Source organism: Athene cunicularia (assembly GCF_003259725.1).
Source record: "Athene cunicularia isolate RWA chromosome Z unlocalized genomic scaffold, athCun1 chrZ_part2, whole genome shotgun sequence".
Classification (NCBI taxonomy): Eukaryota; Metazoa; Chordata; class Aves; order Strigiformes; family Strigidae; genus Athene; species Athene cunicularia.
In genome coordinates, this window is record NW_020799143.1 from 13,875,080 (window position 1) to 13,898,705 (window position 23,626).

General features: G+C 37.4%; 1 protein-coding gene across 2 annotated transcripts in view; it reads right to left on the reverse strand.

Annotated features, from left to right (window-relative positions):
* NTRK2 (neurotrophic receptor tyrosine kinase 2) overlaps window positions 1-23,626 on the reverse strand; it is a 194,570-nt gene that overhangs the window by 104,911 nt on the left and 66,033 nt on the right. The window contains exon 11 of one of the 2 annotated variants that reach the window (XM_026866143.1): window positions 21,541-21,612. The exons of the other annotated variant lie outside the window; for it this stretch is intronic. Within the exon in view, the coding sequence (XP_026721944.1) occupies window positions 21,541-21,612 (72 nt within the window). The remainder of the gene's footprint in view (window positions 1-21,540; window positions 21,613-23,626) is intronic. 2 annotated transcript variants of the gene reach the window in all.

A 23,626-nucleotide genomic window follows, 5' to 3' on the forward strand; every position in this document is an offset into this window, starting at 1 on the left:
CATATGGGGAAAGGTAACCTGTTTTATACCACACAGCAAGCAGAAAGCTGGTCTCTGTGTGTTCTGCTTCAAAAAACATACTTCAAATGCCTGGTGGTTACTGGAGAAAGGAAATGCTCAGGCAATTCACAGTCAACTTACCTGATTTTGATTCATGCTCTCATAGGCAAACAAGTTGATGATTTGGGTCATATTTAAAAACGATTATGTGTATTGAAATATGAGACAGCTGAGCAATTAGAAATAACACAGAGTTACTGCTTGTGTAGCAGAAGCCTTCACAAGACTGATCATGGACTGAGGTATCTGTCACTGGGATACTTGGTACCCAGAAGAGAGACTTCACCAAGACAGGCAGACAGCTCTATTACAACACAGAGGTGGTACCTCAGACTTCTAAAAATATACTTTTGGCTCATAAAAGATAAAACTAAGAGAGAAACTAAATTCCCAGGTCTTTCATCCAACCACCTGACATTAATATAAAAACCAATGAGCTGGGCTTCCCATGAGGAAGCCAACACTGATACTCTCATACTTTAAACTTTTGTCTCTCCCATTTAAGGCAACATACACTTTGAATCTGACTGAAAATGGCAGTCTTATGTAAATGCTTCCTTCTACAAAGCACAAACTGAGACTTCATTATTTTGTTCTAATTCTAATAGTTAATCTGTACAGGTACGTGCAGCCCTCGGATTTTTCCTAGGCGTCTTAAGACATTTAACATGCGCAAAACAACTTCTTATGACTATATATTTATTAGGTTCAAGTGCACCAGGAATCTCTGACATGACTAGTCCTATTGACCTACACTCTGGGACCATCTGTGGCAGAAAAGTGTGAGCTAACCTTTAAGTTCTGACCTCAGATTCATGCTAGGTCTCATGAGGAAGCACTGAAAGTGGTTACACGGCATGCATCTTTAGAAAAAGAAAGGAGAATTCTAGTTTAGGCAGCAAGGTGTATGCTGGGATGTCTGCTGGAGAAAGACGTAACAAAAACTCAGCAAGGGCTGACATGAAGCTGAAAGAAACATTACCCAGCTCTCAGAGAAAGGTTTATATAGAACTAGATGTTTTCTTGGAGAAAAAATTGCAAACTGCATAAATAAAACAAACAAGTGGTTTCTAAATGATTTGTTTTCAACTACCAGAGCAAGCAGTTCATGTTAAACACAGTGCCAACTTGAGCACCAAACAAGAATTCTAATCCAAATTAATTTTCAGCTCTTTCAAATGCACCGTTTTATTCTCTTCACCCATTTTTGTCTCTTATCACATACTATGAAATGCAGTTTTACATTTTGAGGGGATTATTTTAGTTGAAACTGCATTCTCTGTTTATGGACCTTAATAACATCTGGCCCCTTTATTGTTAACTTTGCTCTGATGATGAAAATCTTAGAGCTCTGGATAGTTAACTCAGAAGCCAAACAAAACATTATCATTTAAATATGAAGTATCTCCACCTTCAACAAACTAGCTAGGGAACACTTAGATTAGAAATCTGCTTTTTATAGGTAAAACACATTGTCAATAAGGTCTTTCAACAGAATTATCTAAATATCAGAAATGAGAATTTTGTGGCTTTTTGCACCCATTCTCTTTGTATATGGCATGAAACTACAATATACAAAGCACTGCTTATTCTTGCTCTGTATTTTTGGTTTAGAGCCTGATTACTAACATAATATAGGAAGAAACATCAATTACTCAACCTGAAAGGTGATCTTTAAATTCATTTTACTTTTAAAACATTAAGAGAATTATAAACTGATGTATGAAATTATCCTTTTATTTCTTCAGTATGTTAACGGAGAAATTAAACAGAAATAACAATTTCTCAAGATACAAATATCCAATACATGCTGCTTGTATTTTTGTCCCATTTAAAATCACAAAATAAAGACTTCTACAAGAAGACTGTTAAGTTACAATTCATGTTAATTAAAAAAATGAACCCTTGTTTGTATTTTTTACACTAATTTGGATTATCAAGAACATTAAAGACTTTATGTTACTTCTTACCCTGTTGACCTCCTAATTTTCTGAGCAGTGTAAACAGCTATTTTCACTTTTGCCTTTACTCAGCTTCATTTTTTGACTGCTCTCCCTAGATAGCAACTTCCTGCTCTGCTGAGGCTGCAAAACCTATATTAAAGTATTTCAATGGCAAGCTTGCTATTACTCAAAAAAAATAACCAATACATCACAATTTCAATGTGTTCTTCTACTTGGTAAAGCATTTTCATTAATCTAATATTTTATATTGTTTGAATACCTTTTTAGAATAATTGTATCTACCAGCTTAATCAATATCACAGTCTACCTGTAAGAGCAAGTCTTACTGAAAGCTTCTCTTAGAAAAATAAAGGACCTTTCCATCAAGCCTGTTTCTTCTAGATAGTGAGGATACACCAAACTAGTTCCAAAAGCATATTTACATGGATGATAATGAAAAAGCGTGTGTATATGTGTATATGTGTATATATATATATATATATGTGTAACAGTAGGTGCCAATAGATGAAAAATTCAAATTTCCCTCCAGGCATACAAAGCAGATGCAGTACAACGCTCAGAGATGCACTTGAGCTCCCAGGAGAGAAAAACATGACCAAACATTTCAGAAGCAAGAAAATGAACATAATGCATTATTCACATCTGCTGTAGTCCAAATACAGCAAATTCATGGGAAAATATGACATGTCCTAGTAAAAAGCAAAAAAGAAAAAAACTTGGAATTAAGCTGTGACATAACCATTTCAACATTATTGTGTGCTCCGTTTCATTAGGTCTGTCAAGAAATCCAGATGGTCCAGGCCAACAATCAGAAGTCACAAAGCAAAATACATCCTTCAAATCACAGCACTGATGCTTCCTCAAAATAGTTTGGAAAATAAGAACAGCCTACTTAAGTATTCAACCAATCACCTTTTTCTACTTTAAGTTCTGGACAGATGAAGCATGAACTGACACATAAAATTTCCTGTCTTATGGCCAACAGACAGTCATTTGATCTGAACACAAACACACCTGACTGAATGTACATGTTAAACACACATACATTTAAATTAAATGAAATAGAAATAAAACTATTGTGAACTGGGGGGGGGGGCGCAGAAGGTGTTTTTTAAATAGGGTAACCATTGAAGATGATATAAAAATATAATTAAGGAGTTGAATCTCACTGTTTATCAGAGAATAAAAGCAACAATAAGCACATTTATAACAAGAGATAACACATGAGGAATTCCAAGATTCATGGATTTTCCAATACACAGCACAATTACTAATGAAATTGTGATCAGTTTACAGAAGGTGAAAGACACAGTGGTAATGAATTACAAAACTTTATTGGCCTGCTAAAACTAAGTTCATCAAGTACATTTTTTGTAAATATAGATTGTCCAAACTGTTACGGTAGTACTTAGGAATAAAAACAATGGTTGCCTATTACAAGAAATATGAAGCAGTTTCAACATGAAGCATTAGAAGGAAGAGAGAGAGTAGACTCACAGCTTGCTGATGGATTACAGCAAACTATTTTTTTATGATGTGATGCTATAGTAGAAGGCATATTTGTGCTCTCATTTATAGTATTACTTTTTCAAGATGTGAAAAATAGATTTTAGTAAAGACTGCTTAAGTTCTATATTTTGATATCAACTGAATGACTTCTTCCTAATTTTAAGTTGAACCTGAAATCTAAGAAAGACCAAGGGACAGAGGGCTCTGAATGGCAGTGGAAGACATTCCAAATGTATTTGCAAAAGACTGGTCTCAGGTTTCTGCAGTGGCATGGCAGCCCAAGTCTGCTCTCACACTAGTAAAGCCAGTAACATCAATGAAATAGCTGTGTTAAAAAACATCTTGGGAAAAAATCAGGATTTCTCTTCCTGTTTTGTCAACATGCCTGAGGAGTGAGACCTACACTACTTACATGAAGGAAAAATCAAAGCCATCACAAAAAGGCCATGACTTCACCCTATACTTGCTTGTTTATCTGATAGTTCCCTGAAATCTTATATGTTTGTTCTTGTCATTCCAGCAGAGGAACAAAATTACAGTGAAAATGTGTATGCGATGAGGGCAGTTTCCTCCTATATTAAGACATAATCTGCTTAGTAACACTGCTGTGAGTTGTTGCCTCTAGGGACTGTGGGTGAATTGTCCTCTTCAAAATGAAGGCAGTTTGGCTCTACGCTGCCTGCAACTCTGCTCCAGGCCAGGACACATGTGCTTATCCATCACACTCCTTGCAGCTGCAAAAATATAGCTAATCATGGAAGGATGCTATTAAAATTAGAAGGATATGGCATGTCCGTATCAAAACAATACACACTCTAATGTGGGCTCTTTCAATCTATTTTTTATGAAAAGAAGTTAACCAGTTAACCATGAGGTTTGATTAAAGGACAGTGACATCTTCTGCAAGTTCAATCATACAGTCTACATGCTTGTGAAACTTAACAGCTATATTTATTTCCAATAAATGCATCATTTTCTATTTTCACAGCAGATTTAATTTGTATGTACATGAGAAAAACAGAATAAATGGAAGCCAACGTCAAAAGTTTGGGGACACACATTCCCATGGAAGTGGGTCAATAAAATGGTCTGTGAAACATGTGAAATACCCTGTACCAATGTTCTCTGTGCTGCCTGTAATGCTGTACTTACAGTTCTCAATACTTCCAACCATCCACGAACTCCTGCTGTCGAGATCAGATGACAAAACCTGGCGCAACACAGGCCTACATTATAATCTAGAATACTTTACACCACCACATAATAACGGCAAAGCCCTTCAAAATGATATTCAAAGACCCTGCACGTTTGTACCCTGTGGAGAAGAGACCTTATCACAGCTCACAAAGGAGGATGTTGAGCTCTGTCAAGAACAAAAGAGAAGACTGAAACACTGAAAATTGAAATGAAGAGAAGAAGCCAGAGAGGATCATGAGGAAGAAGATGAAGAAGAAAAAGAAGAAGAAAATACTAAAAACCTTCAGGTAAGCTTCTGAGGTTTTCTTTTGAAATGAATATGAACAAAACACTTTGCTGCACAATCCATGAATAACTTTCAAATTATTTCAAATGTTAAATATACAACTGGAAAAGGGTTGAATTACAAAGATGTCAGAGAGAATGCAATTTATTTTTTTTTATCTGTCTGATAATGGCTTCCAAGTTTACAGACCATTTGCTAGTTTTTAAGCATTTGAACAGCCGCAAATAAAGTGCTGGTCTTCACGCTGATGATTGTCAACTTATCATGGATGACTGGGTGGAGGGACTGAGAAACTGGAGCTCTGTATGAGCCCTATTGCGTAAAGAGCCAGTAGGAAGTGTACCGGTCATTCCTACATGGCAAACTTCCATAAGTTTTTTAATCTTTGAAAAACTGTGCTTAGGGATTGGCTGCACCCTAGGAAAGAAACAGGTTTCTAGTGCTTATGCCAGCAGTCAAAAAAGAAAGACCAATTCCTGTGAGAACTATTTGAAGTAGAATTGTTTCCAACTAGCTGTCCACAGGTTTTCTTGGCACTGTCTGCTGGCCCCAAGGAACTTGCTCCCAATGAAATGAATGGTTTTCTTCACTCCTGCATAGGAGAGATCCAGCTGGTAGTCAAAGGCAGTGGAAAAGTTGGGGACTGCCTTGTACAGTTTACAGTACTCAGACACACACATATTGACATGCAAATGTGTCACAGCAGCCTCCATCTGCCCTGGTGGTGAGCTCCCACGACTCCCATCAAAACCAGACACAGTCCTGAAACACCTTTCTGCAGGAACAGCCTTCACGAGGGCCCCCAGCTTGTCTGGCATGGCAGGCAGCTGCAGCAAGCACAATACAGTCCCTGGACTCTGCCTGGGAACAACACGCTCGTCTGCAACACAGACCTGGCCACTGGTCAAACTTCCATCAAATTCAACACGAACAGGTTTATTTAACAGACTAGATGACACGCCCTGCCTCACACTGAAAATACCCCCAGCAGTGCTTCCTCTCCAGTCCCCCCAACTAATCTGCCCATCAAACTGCTCAACAGCTTATCCTCAGTGTCTCTGAGGATATTAAATGTCAATTTAAACTAAATTCTAGTACAAATAAAGCCCTTCTAGCAGAACATTAGAAATACGTTTTTATTTTAGTTTCGTGTCTGGCACAGTGGAAAAAAAAATAGCAACTCTGCCTTTTGACATTTCATAGCCTTTTTTATTGCTCATTGAAACAATATAAAAGCTTTTTAATGTCAAATCCTGGATGTTCAGCAACTTTTACCATGCTAATGGTTCCTGCATGATTCTTAGTTTGAGTCTCACTTTATTTTAAGGACGTCAAGAATTTGTAATTAACGGAGCCCTTTGTAAACCAACACCATCTGGGCAGATCAGAATCTCTACAGTTACAAGCAATGTCACTTACAATCAAGCTGAAAGACAGGAGCTAGTGGATACTATAATTTTCATATTAAAATGTTAGCTCCCTTAGCTTTAAAAGACCCCACATACTAAAAAGAAACCATTTTAGGAACATGTAGTCTTTCCATCAAGCATTAAACATCTGTTAAGACATTATTAGGAAAAAATCATGTGCTGTAATCCATAGGGTTCTGTGAATATCTGCATCAAGTAATAGTGCACTTAGTAACTGATACAAAAGATGTAGTACAAAATATGTAAGAAGGATATTCTAATATATATATATATATATATATATAAATATATATATTTCACTGGTGCATAAATCAGTTGTGGTTTATTAAAGTTACCTCCACGATTACATAAAATCCAAAATACTGTGTCAGTACATGCTGAAATATTTGAAGGTCAAACCTACTCCCATACCATAAAGATGAACTGCAAAGTGCTACAAAATAAATTACAAAAAAATTATGTAAAATCCCCAATCAATAAATGTGCACATTTATGCATATAAATATTACGAATCAAAATGAACTACATTTTAATATTAAATATTTCAAAAATCAACTGCCAAATTCCAGCTCTGCAAGTTTGCCTTTTCCCTGCCAAAAGAAAAGGGTTCAGATTCTCACCTCATTTATTTGGCAATAAACTGTGAATACATAACTGAAATATGTTGACTTTGTCCCAGGAAAACTTAAGACTGGAATCTGGGCTACTGGATCAAGCTCTCTCTGCTCATGAGTTGCAACTGATGTAACACAACTGACTATAGTTCAAATATTGATGACCTAAATAATTATCCATTGATTTATAACTAGCTCAATGGCATCAGATGTTATATCAACTGGAGGAGAGATTCATGGGTAAGAAAGAAATCTGAGTAGAAAATAATTAAAAGTTAGAAGAGAATCAGTAAGCAGAAGAGAAAGTTAGTAACTCTAAAATAAGACCATGTCCACACAGACTTAGGGAGAAAAAAAGGCAAATGTTCCTAATACTGTTTCTGAGGAACACTTGTTGACATTTAACTTCAAACAGTAACTATGATGGATATCCTTAATTGCTGCCATTCCTCCCCAGATCACCACAGTATGTGCAGGGCGACAAATCAATTCCTAGGTCATAACTAGACTTCCAGCTCTATCCTCTTCTTTAATGTGGGGACAACAACACATCTTTGGCGCAGATTTTGGAGATGGGAAGAAAGCACTTTAGCAACTCCCCTTGCCTAGCCAGTGGCAACGGAAAGGAAATATCTCACTACATCGGCCTAGAAGAATGCAAATGTGGACGTATTTCTTGACTAATAAGGACATTTCCAAAATTTGAGCACAGCAGGAAGAAATGGATGTGAGAAATTAAAGAGAGCACAAGAAAAAAGTCGAAGGACAGAGTCTTAAAAGGCAAAAAGCTAGTAAGTATACGGAGACAGAAAAGAAGAGTTAAGACAGTATTGTGGAAAGAGTGGGATGGTGTATGCTATGAAAGACTGCAGCAAAAGAAAAGGCACAGTGTTTCAATGAAGAGTGAAAAAGGTTGAAATTAAAAAGCAAAACCAATTTAAAGCAAATACAGGAGAGACAAAACAATACCATCTCTTGTTTTTTTAACTAAACACAATTGTAAGGAATTAAAATCAAACCATAGCTCAGAAATGTAATCAAAATCCACAGAAAGGTAAGCATCTCAGTCTTTTACCATTAGTCTTTGTAGCTAACTCTGTTAAAAGGAGAGAAACTTCATCTTTCTTACGACTCCCTAAACTGAAAAGATCAGAGTATAAACTCAGGATTTGGTAAGAAGATAGCATGAAAATGAACATCTAGCACTGTATCTACATGCAGTCCCTGCTCCTGCAAAATGCTTGTGTTTTCACTTACTTTTATAGTAAACTCTTCTCAGAAGAGAGTAGGCTCTCTTCTGAAGTATACTGAAGCATACTCTGAAGTATACTTCACAGATATGCCTGTAAGTATACAGTCTGAAGGACCAACTGTATAGTGTTATTCTTGCTCTTGGCTCAGAAGCAGCATTCCAGCCTACTAAAGATTTGTACATTTACTCAGACTTATGGACTATATTGAATAAGCACAGCCTAACTGAATGTGTAAGAGATGGCACTGGTTCAATATGCAAAGGCACCAACAAACCAAGTATATAACACCTCTATAGCAAAGTATTACCACCTTTCTTTATACAGCTCATACTCTCCATCTTCCTGGTAAAGTCAGTGGAACCACACCACAAATACGGTACTTTATGTCTTCTTTGCCTCAGTCTTTAATAGTAAGACCAGTTGTTCTCTGGGTACCCAGCCCCCCTGAGCTGGAAGACAGGGGCAGGGAGCAGAATGAAGACCCCGTAATCCAATGGGAAATGGTTAGTGAACTGCGACATCACTTAGACACACACAAGTCTATGGGGCCAGATGGCATCCACCCAAGGGTACTGAGAGAGCTGGTAGAAGTGCTCACCAAGCCACGTTCAGTCATCTATCAGCAGTCCTGGCTAACCAGGGAGGTCTCAGTTGACTGGAAGGTAGTAACTGTGACACCCATTTACAGGAAGGGCCAGAAGGAGGATCCAGGGAACTACAGTCTGACGTTGGTGCTGGGGAAGGTCATGAAGCAGGATCATCTTGAGTGCCATCACTTAGTATGTATAGGACAACCAGGTGATCAACATGGGTTTATGAAAGGCAGATCCTGCTTGACTAACCTGATCTATGACAAGGTGACACACTTAGTGGTTCAGGGAAAGCTGTGAAAGTTGTTTAATTGGACTTTATTAAAGCCTTTGAACCGTTTCCCACAGAATTCTCCTGGAGAAACTGGCTGCTTATGGCTTGGATGGGCACACGGTTTGCTGGGTAAAATACTGGCTGGATGGCTGGGCCCAAAGTGTGGTGGTGAACAGAGTTAAATCCAGCTGGTGGCCAGTCACAAGTGGTGTACCCCAGGGCTCAGTACTGGGACCAGTTCTGTTCAGTGTCTTTATCAATCATCTTGACAAGGGGATTGAGTGCACCCTTTGTAAGTTTGCAGATGACACCAAGTAGGGTGGGAGTGTTGATCTGTTCGAGGGAAGGAAGGTGCTACAGAGAGATTGGAACAGGCTGGATTGATAGGCCAAGGACAACTGTATGATGTTCAACAAGGCTCAGTGCTGGGTCCTGCACCTGGGTCACAAAAACCCCATGTAACACTACAGGCTTGGGGAAGAGTGGCTGGAAAGCTGCTCAGCAGAAAATGACCTAGGGGTGTTGGCCGATACCTGGCTGAATATGAGACATCATGTGCACAGGTGGCCAAGAAGGCCAATAGCATCCTGGCTTGTATCAAAAAGAGTGTGTCCAGCAGGACTAGGGTAGTGACCATCCCCCTGTACCCAGCAATGGTGAGGCCACACCCTGAATACTGTGTTTAGTTTCAGGCCCCTCACTACAAAAAAGACATTGAGGTGCTGGAGCATGTCCAAAGAAGGGCAATGAAGCTGGTGAAGGGTCTAGGGAACAAGTGATACCAGAAGTGGCTGAGGGAACGGGTTGTTTAGGCTGTAGAAGAGAAGGCTGAGGGGAGACCTCATCGCCCTCTACAGCTACCTGAAAGGAGGCTGTAGCGAGGTGGGTGTTAGTCTCTTCCCCCAAGTAACAAGCAATAGGATGAGAAGAAACAGCCTCCAGTGGCACCAAAGGAGGTCTAGATTGGATATTAGGAAAAATTTGTTCACCAAAAGGTGTTATCAAGCATTGGAAGAAGCTGCCCAGGCAAGTGGTTAAGTCACCATCCCTGGAGGTATTTAAAAGACTGGTAGATGAGGCACTTAGGGACATGGTCTAGTGGTGGACTTGGCAGTGCTAGGTTAACAGTCGGACTCAAAGATTTTCAAGTTTTTTTCCAACCTAAATGATTCTATGATTCTAAGATGTGCAGGGCCAGCTCTGCAATTTACTGCTTTATGATTTAAGGCCATATCCTGAAAATATACAAGAACTTAAGTTTAAGGGTGTGAGCATTCCCACTGAAATCACTGAGTTTACACATACACTCAAATTAAGCAAGCATTTGCAGAAGTTTTGCAGAGCCACTAATGAAATAAAAGCAACTTTGCAGTTCACCTTTGATAGATATTATTTATAAAACCAACATCTTTTCAGTTAAGTTCAAACAGCAAAAAAATTGACAGAGGAAACAATATAATCTAATTCCATCTCAATGTCATTTTGGAAGACACAGTGAGGACAAGGCAATACAAAAGGGTGTGATAGCTTATTTCTGGGCTTTCTGGAGGTTTATAGCTGCCTCAGGGCTTGGCTTTGCCCTGCTCCTGCAAAAACAGCTACTGATTTGAATGTACTTCTACAGTTCTCCAAACACAACCAAAGACTAAAAGAGAAGTCCAAGGGAGGTGGCACTTCACTGGTCAAGAACACTGTCCTCTCCCTAGTGTGCAGCATACAGCTTCCACAAGCTCAACAGCCCCTCTCACATCTTTTCCTTATTTCATTTACCCATCCAGTGGGATCTTATGAAATAAAACAAAACCTAAAAGAAACAAAATAAAATGTGAGAAATCATGCTTTAAAAAAAAAGTCAAAGAAAAATCAATACATAAGTCCAAACACAAATGAATACTTGACAATCAAACACATAAACATAAAATGCATTTAAAGCATACACAAAATGTTAACTAGAAACTGTACATGAATTTATGAAAATTATAACATTAGCTCTGTCCTGTGGCCACAATTTTATTTGTTAACTAAAGATGTATAAGGTGTGTTACTCATTTGTCTTCAACATACCAAAATATTCTTACTGAGCAGTAATGCAATAGATCTAGAATTCTCCAACCAGGGACTGCATTATGCATGGGTCAGAAAAACCTGTCATGCGTCTTGCCTTGCCCAAAGGCCTGCGGTGAACAAGCCTGGGTGTACAATCAACTTCTCTGTCTTTGGTCTGGTTCACCAACTAAGTGAAGGAAACACAGCTATACCACACAGTTACTTTAAATACACCTGGTTCCTCTGTAACTTCTGTTTCACACTTTAGCTCTGTGAACATCGTCCTTTCTGTCTGCTCCAAATAGGGTCCTGCCCTTAATGTCATTAAATGACTGTGTAATGGCAGAATAAAGTGGAACTGGGGGAAATATTAGTTAAGTATCTTAACATGATTGTTTCTAAGTCTCAAAAGGAACTTAAAAATTACCAACTAATTATGATGGCACATTGAAACACAGTAAAAACCTCTGGGTCACGTTCTGTTCTGAGATGAAGGAGAAACTTATCCCTGAAATGATACCTGACTGTCTAAGGCTAAGAACTTTTTAAAAAGCTATGTTTAGCCCCATGTGAAATCCAACTATCTGACTCTATAGCACAAATACTTCCTAGAACAGCATTGTCTTACCCAGTCTGTTGTTATCTGATGCAGTTGAGTTATTATGAACATCATTGTTGACAGTCACCATTACTTGTTCTAATGACATTTGAAAAAAAAAAGTGAGAGTTGTATTATTATCCTATAAATGTAAACTTCAGTAGTTTTTGTTTGTTTGATCTGGGGTTTTTTTAACCTTGCTTTAGTAAGTTCTCAATGTTTATAAATAGTGAAAGCTTATCCATATTCCACAGTAATTTAAACAACAATTCAGACCAAATCTTGATTTGCCTTAAATCAATGAGGCTTATGCTATCAGCTTCAAGAGAAGTTGAATTTGACTGTTAGTATTAAGTAACAATGACTAATTCATTTACAATGCATTTTCTTTGTTGTTTTAACCTTGAGGCACTAGTACATACCCTGAAAGTATGTAATGGCACATTCAGAAGCTGAACATGCTAGCCTTGAGCCACCACACATTTCCAAAGGGTGTGGCAAAATTCCTTCTCTCAGAAACAATTCATAAGGTCTAATGTAAGGCATCAAGAAAAGCAAAGGGACCTGGTTAATTCACAGACAAAAATATAGTATCAATCGAAGTGTTCATTTCTGAACAGCCAGGCTCCTACACAGGGACTGTTTTAGCTGGAAAGGCAGGCTCTAAGCTAGACTGACATTGATGAGTTTCTTATGGTCATATTCACATGTAGTGATGAGTATCTTCATCATCATGAATTTCTAAGGAACACCTCATTATTGTTGGAATCTGTGCTCTTACTGAAGCTTACATCGTTGCTACTTCTACTGCCTCCTCTCACATACATAAAATACCTGAAATTAATATAGTTTTACCATACCATGAAATTCTCAATGAGGGAATTAAAAACCAAAACCATATCACTGAAAATTCAGTTCATCAAGCAGTGTGTTAATATCACAGCCCTTAAAGCCTACTGTAATGTCAAGAAGAATGCACAGCTGTAAAATATGCTGACTTTCATGACTATATGCATGTTGCAAACTCCATCTAACAGAGTTTGAGGAAGACTGAGGATTCGTTTCTGCACATGGTACAAAGGTGGCAGGCTTTTCCAGGTCTTTCTGTAGTATTTTTACTGAGTTACTATAAACATTATTTCCTAATTAATTTTCTGAAGGATGTTTGGAAGTTACAGGTTTGATGGAAATCTGGAAATATCATCAGGATTTGGCGGTCTAGAATTGAAAGTTACTGCATGGTTGCTTCTTCCCTTCAAATTTTCTAGGCCCATTCAGACCTCCTCTGTGAAATTTTGTTTCCTTAAATCTGTGAGACTGCATACGTTCTTGGAGATCAAGTCAAAGGACAGATACATGTATTTACATAAAACCACACCTACATCACACTTCCTAACACTAAAGCAAATCAATGCAAGTGAAGGCTTTCTGACCTTTTAGTTTACTTATCTGGCCTGCTGCAATCAAAGTGAAATCACATTGCTGTATTCAGTCACCTCTGCGTCTTCATTTGAGAAGTTGTTAAGTGATGAACTACTATTTAGTGTACAGTACTATGCAAAACACAGGTAGACAATAGATCTGCTTAACTTCTTGGTTGCATCTGCGTGCATATTAATGACTGTAGTGGTCAGCAGTGCTGTCTAAAACAACACTGGTATGGAGGAATCCTCAGACCTAGGACCTGAGCAATCTACAGAAGTCAAGAAGTCCACAAGGGAGTCCTGCAAGTCTTACTGAAGTCATAAGAATTAACCACAATAAATACACCTTTTAAATAAAAAAATGGTTAATAGAAGTGAGTCTCAAAAAAATAAAAGGTTAAACAAATAATCTATTGATTTTATCCATTGAAACATGGAAAGCAACCAGGAAAAATATATAGAAAAGGACATCAAAGCACAGAATTGAAGGGAGGTGAAGGGTAGGGGGGATAGAAAGGCTCTGACAGGACACAGGTGAAATAGAGCAAGAAAAAAAAGGACTGAAATACAGAGACACAGAAACTGAAGTGTTTTAAAAAAAATGGTTCCAGGAGAAATAGAAAAAGCTGCAAAGCCATTAAGCAGCAGGCATTCTGGACTTTAATTTGTATACTAGATCTCTGACTATCTGGAGTCATTTTGCTAATAGAGGCAAAATACTGTGGGTATTTAAAAGATGATTTCTTATGTCCTAACTGCCAACCTCTATTGTGGCTTCTCAGAGTTCAAAAGGAGTCAGGCAGGTTGAGGCAAAGCCTGACTGTGGATTTGAGTTGCTGATGGGGCACTGAATTCTGAGTTTAATATTGGTTTTGAAAAAACACTGCTGTTATGTAAGCTGGTACTCAGACTTGCAGAGGAAAGTACACTAAAGAATGAAAATTATAAACTCAATATAAAAGTGGAAGAGAAACAAAAAGCTATCCATCTTCCTTGTACAAGGAATAACAGATCTACAGTCATCCTTTAAGGGAACATTATGTATCTGTCTCTCTCAGATGCAAACAGGTCCAAGACAATGAAGAAAATAGTAAGTAAAATGTAACCTGCTGATACTGTATTTCCAATATCAGTACTTCATTCAGAGTTCTGAAGTGAGCACTGTATTCATTATTAAACATTATAATGATTTTGCAATACACTGTTGTGGGGTCATCAAATTTAAGTCTAGCTGCTCTCTCCCAAAGAGAATGTACTACAGAAAGTGTAGTTTGAATTATGTTATTAATATGGATCCAGTTGAGGCAACTGTGAGGATTTTTTTTAATCCTATAATTTGCTCTCTGGAAGTACCACAGTTGACTGTCTCAGAAGCTTTGCAGATCTGTAGCTCCGACACTGGATGATCTGTAACTTCCCAAGAGTTTTACTCTCCTAGGAGCAGGACAAAATGCCTTTAAGACCAATTGCTTTTAGCTTTTCTATTCATTAGAGATTAAAGCATAAAAAGCAAAGTATAATAGCAAAACCCTGTGTGTTTATACATTCTTAATTCATTCTAAAAGAAGACTCCTTCATAAACATAATCCTTTTCATATGTAAAGAAAGCAATTTTTTTTTGTCCTTTAACCAGCAGACAACACAGAACGGAGTAGTTAATGGAATCGTAACACCTAATGCATAATAATGTCTAATGCATTACCATGTTTGAGAACATCACTGTTACAGAGCTAGCCATACATCCATGGGCTCTATTTCCCCCGTCCCAAAAAATTTTGATCATACCCCTTCTCACTGGCTATGTTCCCTACAAGCCTTCACCTAAGTCATTCAGGAAGGAAAATGTTATGACATGGTCATCTTCTGAACTTTTTTCACAGAGATGATAAATTTTAAGTTGTCTGAAATCCTCTTTACTCCTACAGGATTTGAAATCGTGTATTCTGATGAGTTGTACATAAACTGAAGCTCTGCAGTCAAACATTTTTGGTCATTACAAACCTGACCTAAATTCTGCCAGAGTAAAGAAAATTTTCCTGTAGTGATGACAAAACTGAATTCGAAACGTTTCATATACTCACATCCCACTCTCAAATATGTCTCTACATACGAGTTGCATAGATTTGGAGATCATGTATTCAAGCATTCAAGGGAAATCACAAGCAAAAGAAGTGCTGGGCAACTGAAAGTTTCTATGATGTTAAGCCTCGTTATACTTCCTCTCTTCACCAAATACATACAGTTTATCCTAAGTAAAATGTTACCTGGGGCCCTGATGCAAACAGAGTATTTTGAAAAAAACATCAGTTTACATTTTTACTTTTTCCAACTTGGAGTAAATTGAATATAACATGGCATGTATCTCTGGTCTTTTTAAATGGACAGTGCTTTACATGGAGAAAGCTCAAACTGCTGAGTGGAAGACAGGAAAGCAAAGAGATGATATAGTTGCATTACCTAAAAAGGTATTCTTATAAAATTTGTCAATTTCTGGATTCAAGTAGAAAATTAAATGAAACAATTCATTCCTAGTTTTATTTGCTTCTTGGATCTGAGCCACTGCTTCAAAGAGCAGTGCTGGCTAATGCTGTGGCTAAATGAGGACAAAACATCACCTCATTTTTATTTGAAAGCATGGAGATGCTTCTGCATAGGTTTCTGAAGAATGTTTATTGCACAAAGAAGAATAATGTCTTGCCTCATTAGAGCAGTGTCTACACAGCCACTGAAGATAGAAGTTTCTGAAGAAATGAATACTTTTCCTTAGGATTTTGCAGATTTTACAGGTACAAGGTTCAATACTGACTTGTGTTTCATAGCACAGTAACAAAAACATTTAATGCAACTTTTTCTTTATTTTTAAACATTGCTTTTAACCCATGAAGCACCAAGACAGTATTTTTCATTTATGTCATTAAGAGCTCTAATGACATACACAAATATTACTTTTTTTACCTAAACATAAAAGCATAGATAGAAGACAAACACATGAAAACCAATGATCTAAAAACACACAGACTTGGACACACTCTTAAATTATTACAGGCCAGGGATTCCCAGAAAATTCTAGATCTGAATTTCACATTAATCTCTCTTTCCAGGTCAGATTTTTCAATAACTGAATTTACTTAGCAATTGGAAAAACTACGGCTAGAAGAGATTAAACAGTCCACCTCATGAAGCTGTACACCAAGGTAAAGAGTCTTGACCCTCTTACACACCCTAGTTGCTTACAACAACAGGAAGGCAGTATACAATATGGTAACATATTAACCTCAGGACTATTTATAGTAACCCAAATCTTCGGAGTTTTTGCTGTCCTTTACAATTCTTCAAAATACTGCAATATATTAAAAAGATCTCTTTTCCACTATCACTAGCTTTTCCTCTAATGTTTAAATTTATGCTCCACAGATAAGGATACATAGTTTGTCATTTTATGGATGCTACCACCTGTACGAGATTTTCAAATGGACTTAATAAAATTGGAGCCATTATCATTAGTGTTATAGGCAGCATTCAGTGGTTTGTTTCACTGATCTACAAGCTCATAAAATGAGAAAGGGGGTCAAACAGAATTGTATGTACTTTAGTATAGAACCCTATAAAGTTGTTCTCAGTGTGAAACAAGTTAGAACCAAGAGACAGTAAAACTTGACCTGTCTACTCAGCATTTTAGAGGCCAAAAATATTCTGGGCTAACCGTCCTTTGCATTGCTAACAAGTATAATTTAATATCTTAATCTGTTTTTCCTTGGTTTGATTTGGATTTTTTATTTTATTTCCTGGTATGATACTTTGGAAGACGTTAATTTTCCAAGCAGACAGCAGCAAATGAAACATTCATGCTCAGCACTCTTAAGGAGAAAATACTGCATCTTTCTCAAGGAGAGGCATTACCCTGTCATCTACCACAATATCCAACAGACATTTCCTTCTACAGTACTGCTGTTGATGCTGCAGTTGTTCTGATTGATACTGATTAGTGAGAGTCAAGGACACTAAAGGCTGAACCTCAAACCAGTGCTCAGTCAGTTTTTGCACAGCTTCCAATTCAGGGACAGGTTAAAGCGAAAAAGAGAGTGTGAATAAGTAACTGTACAGACTTTGAAACATAACTCTGTAGTTACAGTGACTCCCTACAGAACCACAGAAAACGCAAATTAATAGAAACCCAGTTCATAGGAAGGGGTGTAGCAATTACTGTCTGCATACACATTTTAAAACATAGATGTCTGCAGGCTATTTTACACTTCATTTGCATGAGACAATATATCAAGGAACACTTTCTTAAAGCTTTCTGCAAGTATATGAAAAGCCAAAACTGTTAAGAAAAAGGCTGTTTACCTTATGACATCTCTAGCATTTATGTTTAATAAACTCATTGGTATGCACATAAAATACAGAAATGCTACTATACAGATACACTTTTGACAAGTGTCAGTTTACAGCCAGAAGAAAGAAGATCAGAGCACACAAAGGACACAGCATATTTACGTCGTACCCCTTTGAACAAGAGAATCACTGTCAACTTTGAAACCATTCTGTCTTTACCTGAATACTGAATCCAACTCCACCATCATGTTATCTTGCATAATTCCAAGGATCAATAGATATTCCACATTTTCAATACATATGGTCTTTTGACAAGAACCAGCAAGACAGTTTTTATATATAAATTAGGGAAATAATGTTGCTCATTCCAGTACAATAAGAGTTGTGGAACTATATCATATATATTCATTTGTAATGGGATTATTTTGCTTACTGTTGCATTACAACAATATTAACTCCTTGGACTGTTACAGGTCTTATAGTTATTATTGAGCAATGCTCCAGATTGCTGTCATTTTACATTGAGTCTGTGAAGTCTGAATACTTCTTAGAAGATGAGTATCTTAATCACTGAGTGCCTGTAGTAAAACAATTTTTTTTTTTACTTCATTAATCTGAACTGCCTTCCTTTACAGTCACTACTATTCAAGTGCCTCCATGTAGCAATTAATGATCTTCCTAAAAAACCTGATCTGTACGTGGTCAATGAGGATAACAGAATGACAGCAAGCAACGAAGATGCAAATACCATCTAGCCCAGCTACTGTTTTGCTACATGAACACTACTACATCATTTCTGTGCATCTTTCCTTACTTCATCCTATGCAGACTTTAAGGTCAGAGCCAGAAATCACTGCCTCATCTCAATACAATCTTGGCTCAAGTATTTCACCCCACAAATTCTCTCCTCATAGAAAAATTATGACAGAGAAAAATCAAAAATACCCCAAAAGCCCTGCTAATTATTTCTTACCATAAATCCTAATGTCAAAGCAGAGGGAAAAGACAATCTTACAGCTACCTTTCACTGAATCTTACCTACATCAGTCCTCCTTGACAGCAACACATGGGCTTTGAAAAAAAAGGAAGGATAAGGCATGGGATGTTTCTTCATGGTTTCAATTTACACTCCTGAAAAGCCATCTCAAAGTCTGGCACACATTTGGTAGGCAGGTGAAGTATATACATTCAGCTCCTGCACCTATTCCAAGGCTCCAGGGACTTTTCTTTCTTCCCAGATACTGCACTAAGTTGGAATCACACCAAAGACACTGCTTGGCTGTGAATATCTCTGTGATTCCTCCCAAACACAGAAGATGGAAAATATTTTTAAGGAGAGAATACTGCACAACACAGTACTAAATGAAGCAGTTTGAGTCTTCTGAATCACAGCTGCTTGGAGCCAAAGTGAAAACAATGTGCATTTATACCAGTCTGACCTTGGTTTGCTTCACTCTGTTCTGTTTTACATAGGCACAAAATGGATCTCCATTCAAAGGCACACTCTTTACAAGATACACCAAGGAATGGAGAAAGAAAATGGTCTTGGGAAAAAGGAAAGCTCCCACTCTTTCTATTTATGAATGTTACCTCTTACAGCACCCTTTTGATGGAACAAATCACATACTATATTTAAAAGGCTAATTGCACCTAAATTACAGCCAAAAAGCCCTTTCTGAAGACTCAACAACTTTATGGGAGAAAGTAAACAATTTTACTAAATGATACCGTGTAATTATAAACTTAATTAACATGAAATCAATTAGACACGAGTCTCTAACAGATATCATGTTTAGTTGCTTATTGCCATAACTGTCAGGGGAGGCTATTAGCAAGTAAGTGAATAAGACTGTTTTCTTATTTGAAACTGTATTCCTGAAATGGGAACTGCTAGGTTTCTCATCCATGTCTGGCACACAGCATGCTCTGTATGCTAAATATCCTAATAGAATCTTATTTGTCTGCTACCACTGATGCACTAGGAACAGAACTTTCTGAGCTGTGTGAGCAGCAATAGAAATAGCCTTCCGCTCTCTGTGCATGTGAAAGAAGCTCCTGTCCTATTACCCAAAGAAAGAAAACTACTCAGAAACATTTTACTGTCATATAACTTTGTAGGGACAGAACCAAGAAAGGAACGGTGCTATCGCTCAGTTATTTCTGAGTACTATAGCCAAGATGTGTCTTCTCAAATTTCCCTCTTTCTAACAGAAAGAATGATCTTGTAGCTGTATTAAGGTTAACAAAATGCTTGAAATGTGTTTGAAATAAGAGATATTTCTTCTGAAAGAGGAGAGGTTGATGCTTCACTTGACAACAATTCCCCCTAAAGGCGCTGTGCTACTACCACTGCAAAATAATCAGGAATAGAGCTTACACTTCCCTTCCTTTAATGAGATGGCACTTCCATCTCCATCCCATCTCCCCAGCCTCCTACCAGAAAATAAACTCAGCTTTACATGGAGCAAGTCTGCTGCAAATTAAAGCTTGAATGACTCCACCCTACTAGAGCAATTGTGTGAATTCAGATGTGGAACAGACACACAATGAGATCCAAACAGTAGTTAACAAGCCAGAAACTCTTCAGTGTAAATGGGATATACAAGACTAGTTCCTTCCAGGCCCATCTACTAAGCTAAAGACTTCAAAGACAAAGAGGATCAGGCACATCTGTGTCAGCAAATAAAGAATGGCCAGAGCCCAGACTTGAGCAAGGTTGCATCTTCTTTTTATCCACAGTTACTTAATCTATACTAAAATAAGGTACCATTTTGGCCTAAGATAGAAAGCACTCTCCCATACAATGTCCCAGTACAGTTCAAAGGAGACCATGACCCAGGAATTATTTACAACACATAGTATGTATGAGACCACTTTATTTGAGGGATAAGGGACAAGAGAGTATTGTCTTGTCAGTATGGACATGATCTGTGCCTTTCCTGAAGGACCAGAGGATGTATCCTAGCCCCATATGCTTTGATTGCATACTAGTAGCCTCAAACGCTGCTGTGCTTTGCCCTAGAACTGAGTGAAATGATATAGTATACACAAACCACACACAGTGCCTACTCTCCAGGGATACCACTTAACAGATAATACAGAATTGAGTTATTTCTGATTACTTCAAGTACAATGGAAGAGGTGAGTCAGTTATGTGAAATGCATGCTAGTATTGCAAATGGTTAAATGATTTTCAAAACAGCTGTACCAATTTTGTTAATGTAGGACACAAAACCTTTGTATTTGGCCAGTTCTGATTATTTAGGCTTGCTGCAATGAATCAATACTGATGGAACATATATTTGTTTTTGACATTCTGTCTGAAAAATGTTTCATCAGGTACTTGAGAGCTCTTTTACTCTTGTCTGGACTGGAAAATAAGATGATTGAAAACACGTTAACAAACTTAAAAAAACACAAAACCCCAAAATCCACTCATCTGAAGACACTCATCTAAAACACAGTATTTGGGACACTACCCTAGATATACAGCTGGGTTTGCTTACACCAAATGGATTCTTACCAATTGCTTCACAATGAATTTGTAATGAGCAAAACAGGACAGCAAGTTACATTCACACACTGTTACGCAGTCCATCCCCATTTATCAATCTTTCAATAGAGTAAAGTCCCTACCAAGCCCTGCTCAAAGTCCTGATACTTACACACAAAAAAATTTCCCAGATTCATAAGGGAAGCTAACATACATCATTAATTATACACGATTTTGACTGCATATACATTTTTTCAACAAAAAATGTATGTATACACATATATATACACACACACACAGTAGGATAGATACAGCCCATAAATATAATTGAAAACTGAAAAACAAATGTAGTATTTTATGACATCTGTTCTAAGAATAAATAATTATGTCAATTCACCACATATATTTAAAAAAATACAGTCTTTGCTCTTTATAGGTTAGGAGTCTGAATAGCTTTATCATCTCACCTTCATTGTCGCAGTCTTGCATTGAAAGCCATATTTGATCTACCAGACCAACTCGTTTTACTTCACCATGAACTGGAATGGAATGCATTATCATTAATGCAGTTGTCAAGAGTTTGGTTTGCAATTGCCAATACTCTTTTAAAAAAATATTTCTTCACCAATTGCTCTATTTTTCATCCTACTCTGCAGGAGAGAAAACATCAATTGTGATACCTCTAGATTGTTCCCAGTTCACATTTTTCACAGTTAGCAATCTATACCATGAGGGGCGCTGTCACTAATAACTAACACATTTTGGACTGGACTCAGACACAGCTTTTACATGTGTTTTAGAGCTACAGAAATGTGCATGGCTTAAAAATATTTATGAAAAAAATGTAATATCTTGCTTTATGATAAGCAATAAGTAGATATTCTTCACCCACTGGCCAAATTCTTCTTGGTGGATATCCTTGGCCTGCAAAGATGAACTTAATGTACAGATAGCCCACCCTGAAGTCAAGGTCAATACTTAGTCATACTGCATGGAGCACTTTTTTGCTCAGGTTTTTGTTTTTTATCTGGGGGTTTTGCTTTTGCGGGGATAATATACGGACAAAAACCTGATTCATTAACAGCCAAGTCACTAATTCACTGCACTGAAGAATCCTCAGAGGACCTAACATCAAAACGGACCTATTCCTTACTCCCAGTATTGAAATAAATCTCCAACCAGCTTGCATTGCCTAAAGCTTCTGCAAGTTGCCCTCTGTTGTGCCAGAGATCCTGGTGTTCCCTTGCTGCTTCCTATAAGACAGGAGGTACCAATGTAGCAAAATAACTGGTTTCCATGTCTCCTCCTGTTCTAGTCCAAGGTACTTCAGTATGAGGCATCACAATGAACATAAAAGATTTGCAAATTCATGCCTCTCTATCCTGAGCTTTTAGGTACCAGTGTTCTTTCCAACATGAAAAAATGAACTTCACATGCAAAAGCAATGGATCTGTGGCCAGCAAACCTGGACATACATTACAAACTCAATGTAGGGACAAACATCTAAATATAAAAAACATATAAACAGACAAATGGCAGGGCTGAACTTAAATCATCTACTTAAATTATACCACTTGAAAATTTGTGTAGCTGTACTTTTATATATATGTATATACAAATGCCCTCCAACATATTTTACATGAATCACTGAACAGGTTTTTCCTTGGAAATTATATTAACATTAAGGTACTAGTCCCACACAAGAAAAAAATTTTGTGCACAGCATAAAATCAACAGAATATATAAAAAACTGATTTGACCAACATTAAATATGATGTCAGTAGAATGAGCAAAGTGAACTGCAGACATTCTTTGACTGATTAGGGATTACAACCCAAATTTGGATCCATTATGTTCAACAAGCATTGTGTTCATAATATTCTACAATAAAGCTGACCTCCAGGAGCTGGCTCCTGTAATTATAATAATAACTCTGAATTCCGTCATGACTTCAGATCTTTACCCTGTCCAAATTTTCCTGAAGAGCAGGAAAAGGAAGGATGCTCTAAATTTTGTTATTTTCCAGCCAACATAAAAATGACACTAGACCAACTTTTTTAGCTCCTACAAATACAACCAGCTCATTTTACTCAAGTTAACAGATCTTAAATATCACTTTTAAGATACAGAATTTAAATTTCAAAAAGCAGACCCTGTTATGCAGTATGATGTCTATGTGAAAACTGAAGCATGTAAGCAGCCTTGCTTGCCTCTTGACAAAGCATCAAACCTGTATTTTAGCGGCCTATTCAGAAAAGAAAAGCTTGTCTGAGAGAATACTCTACAGGATGACAAACAAAAGATAACTAAGATATTCTTCTGTATTTGTGACTGACTGCTTATGATATTTCTCAAAACAGGAAAGCTGTTTTACACAACAAAGGTTTCCACTCCCATTAGAGGAACATTGTTTCCTTTCCTTCAATTAAAATACTGAATCTGGTACTCCCCTTAGGATTTACAATATAACTGCAGGAAGTGAGGTTACTTACTGAGTATGTAACAAGTTACTTAGTCTACTTAGTCTACACTGAACCAATTTCTAGATAAGGG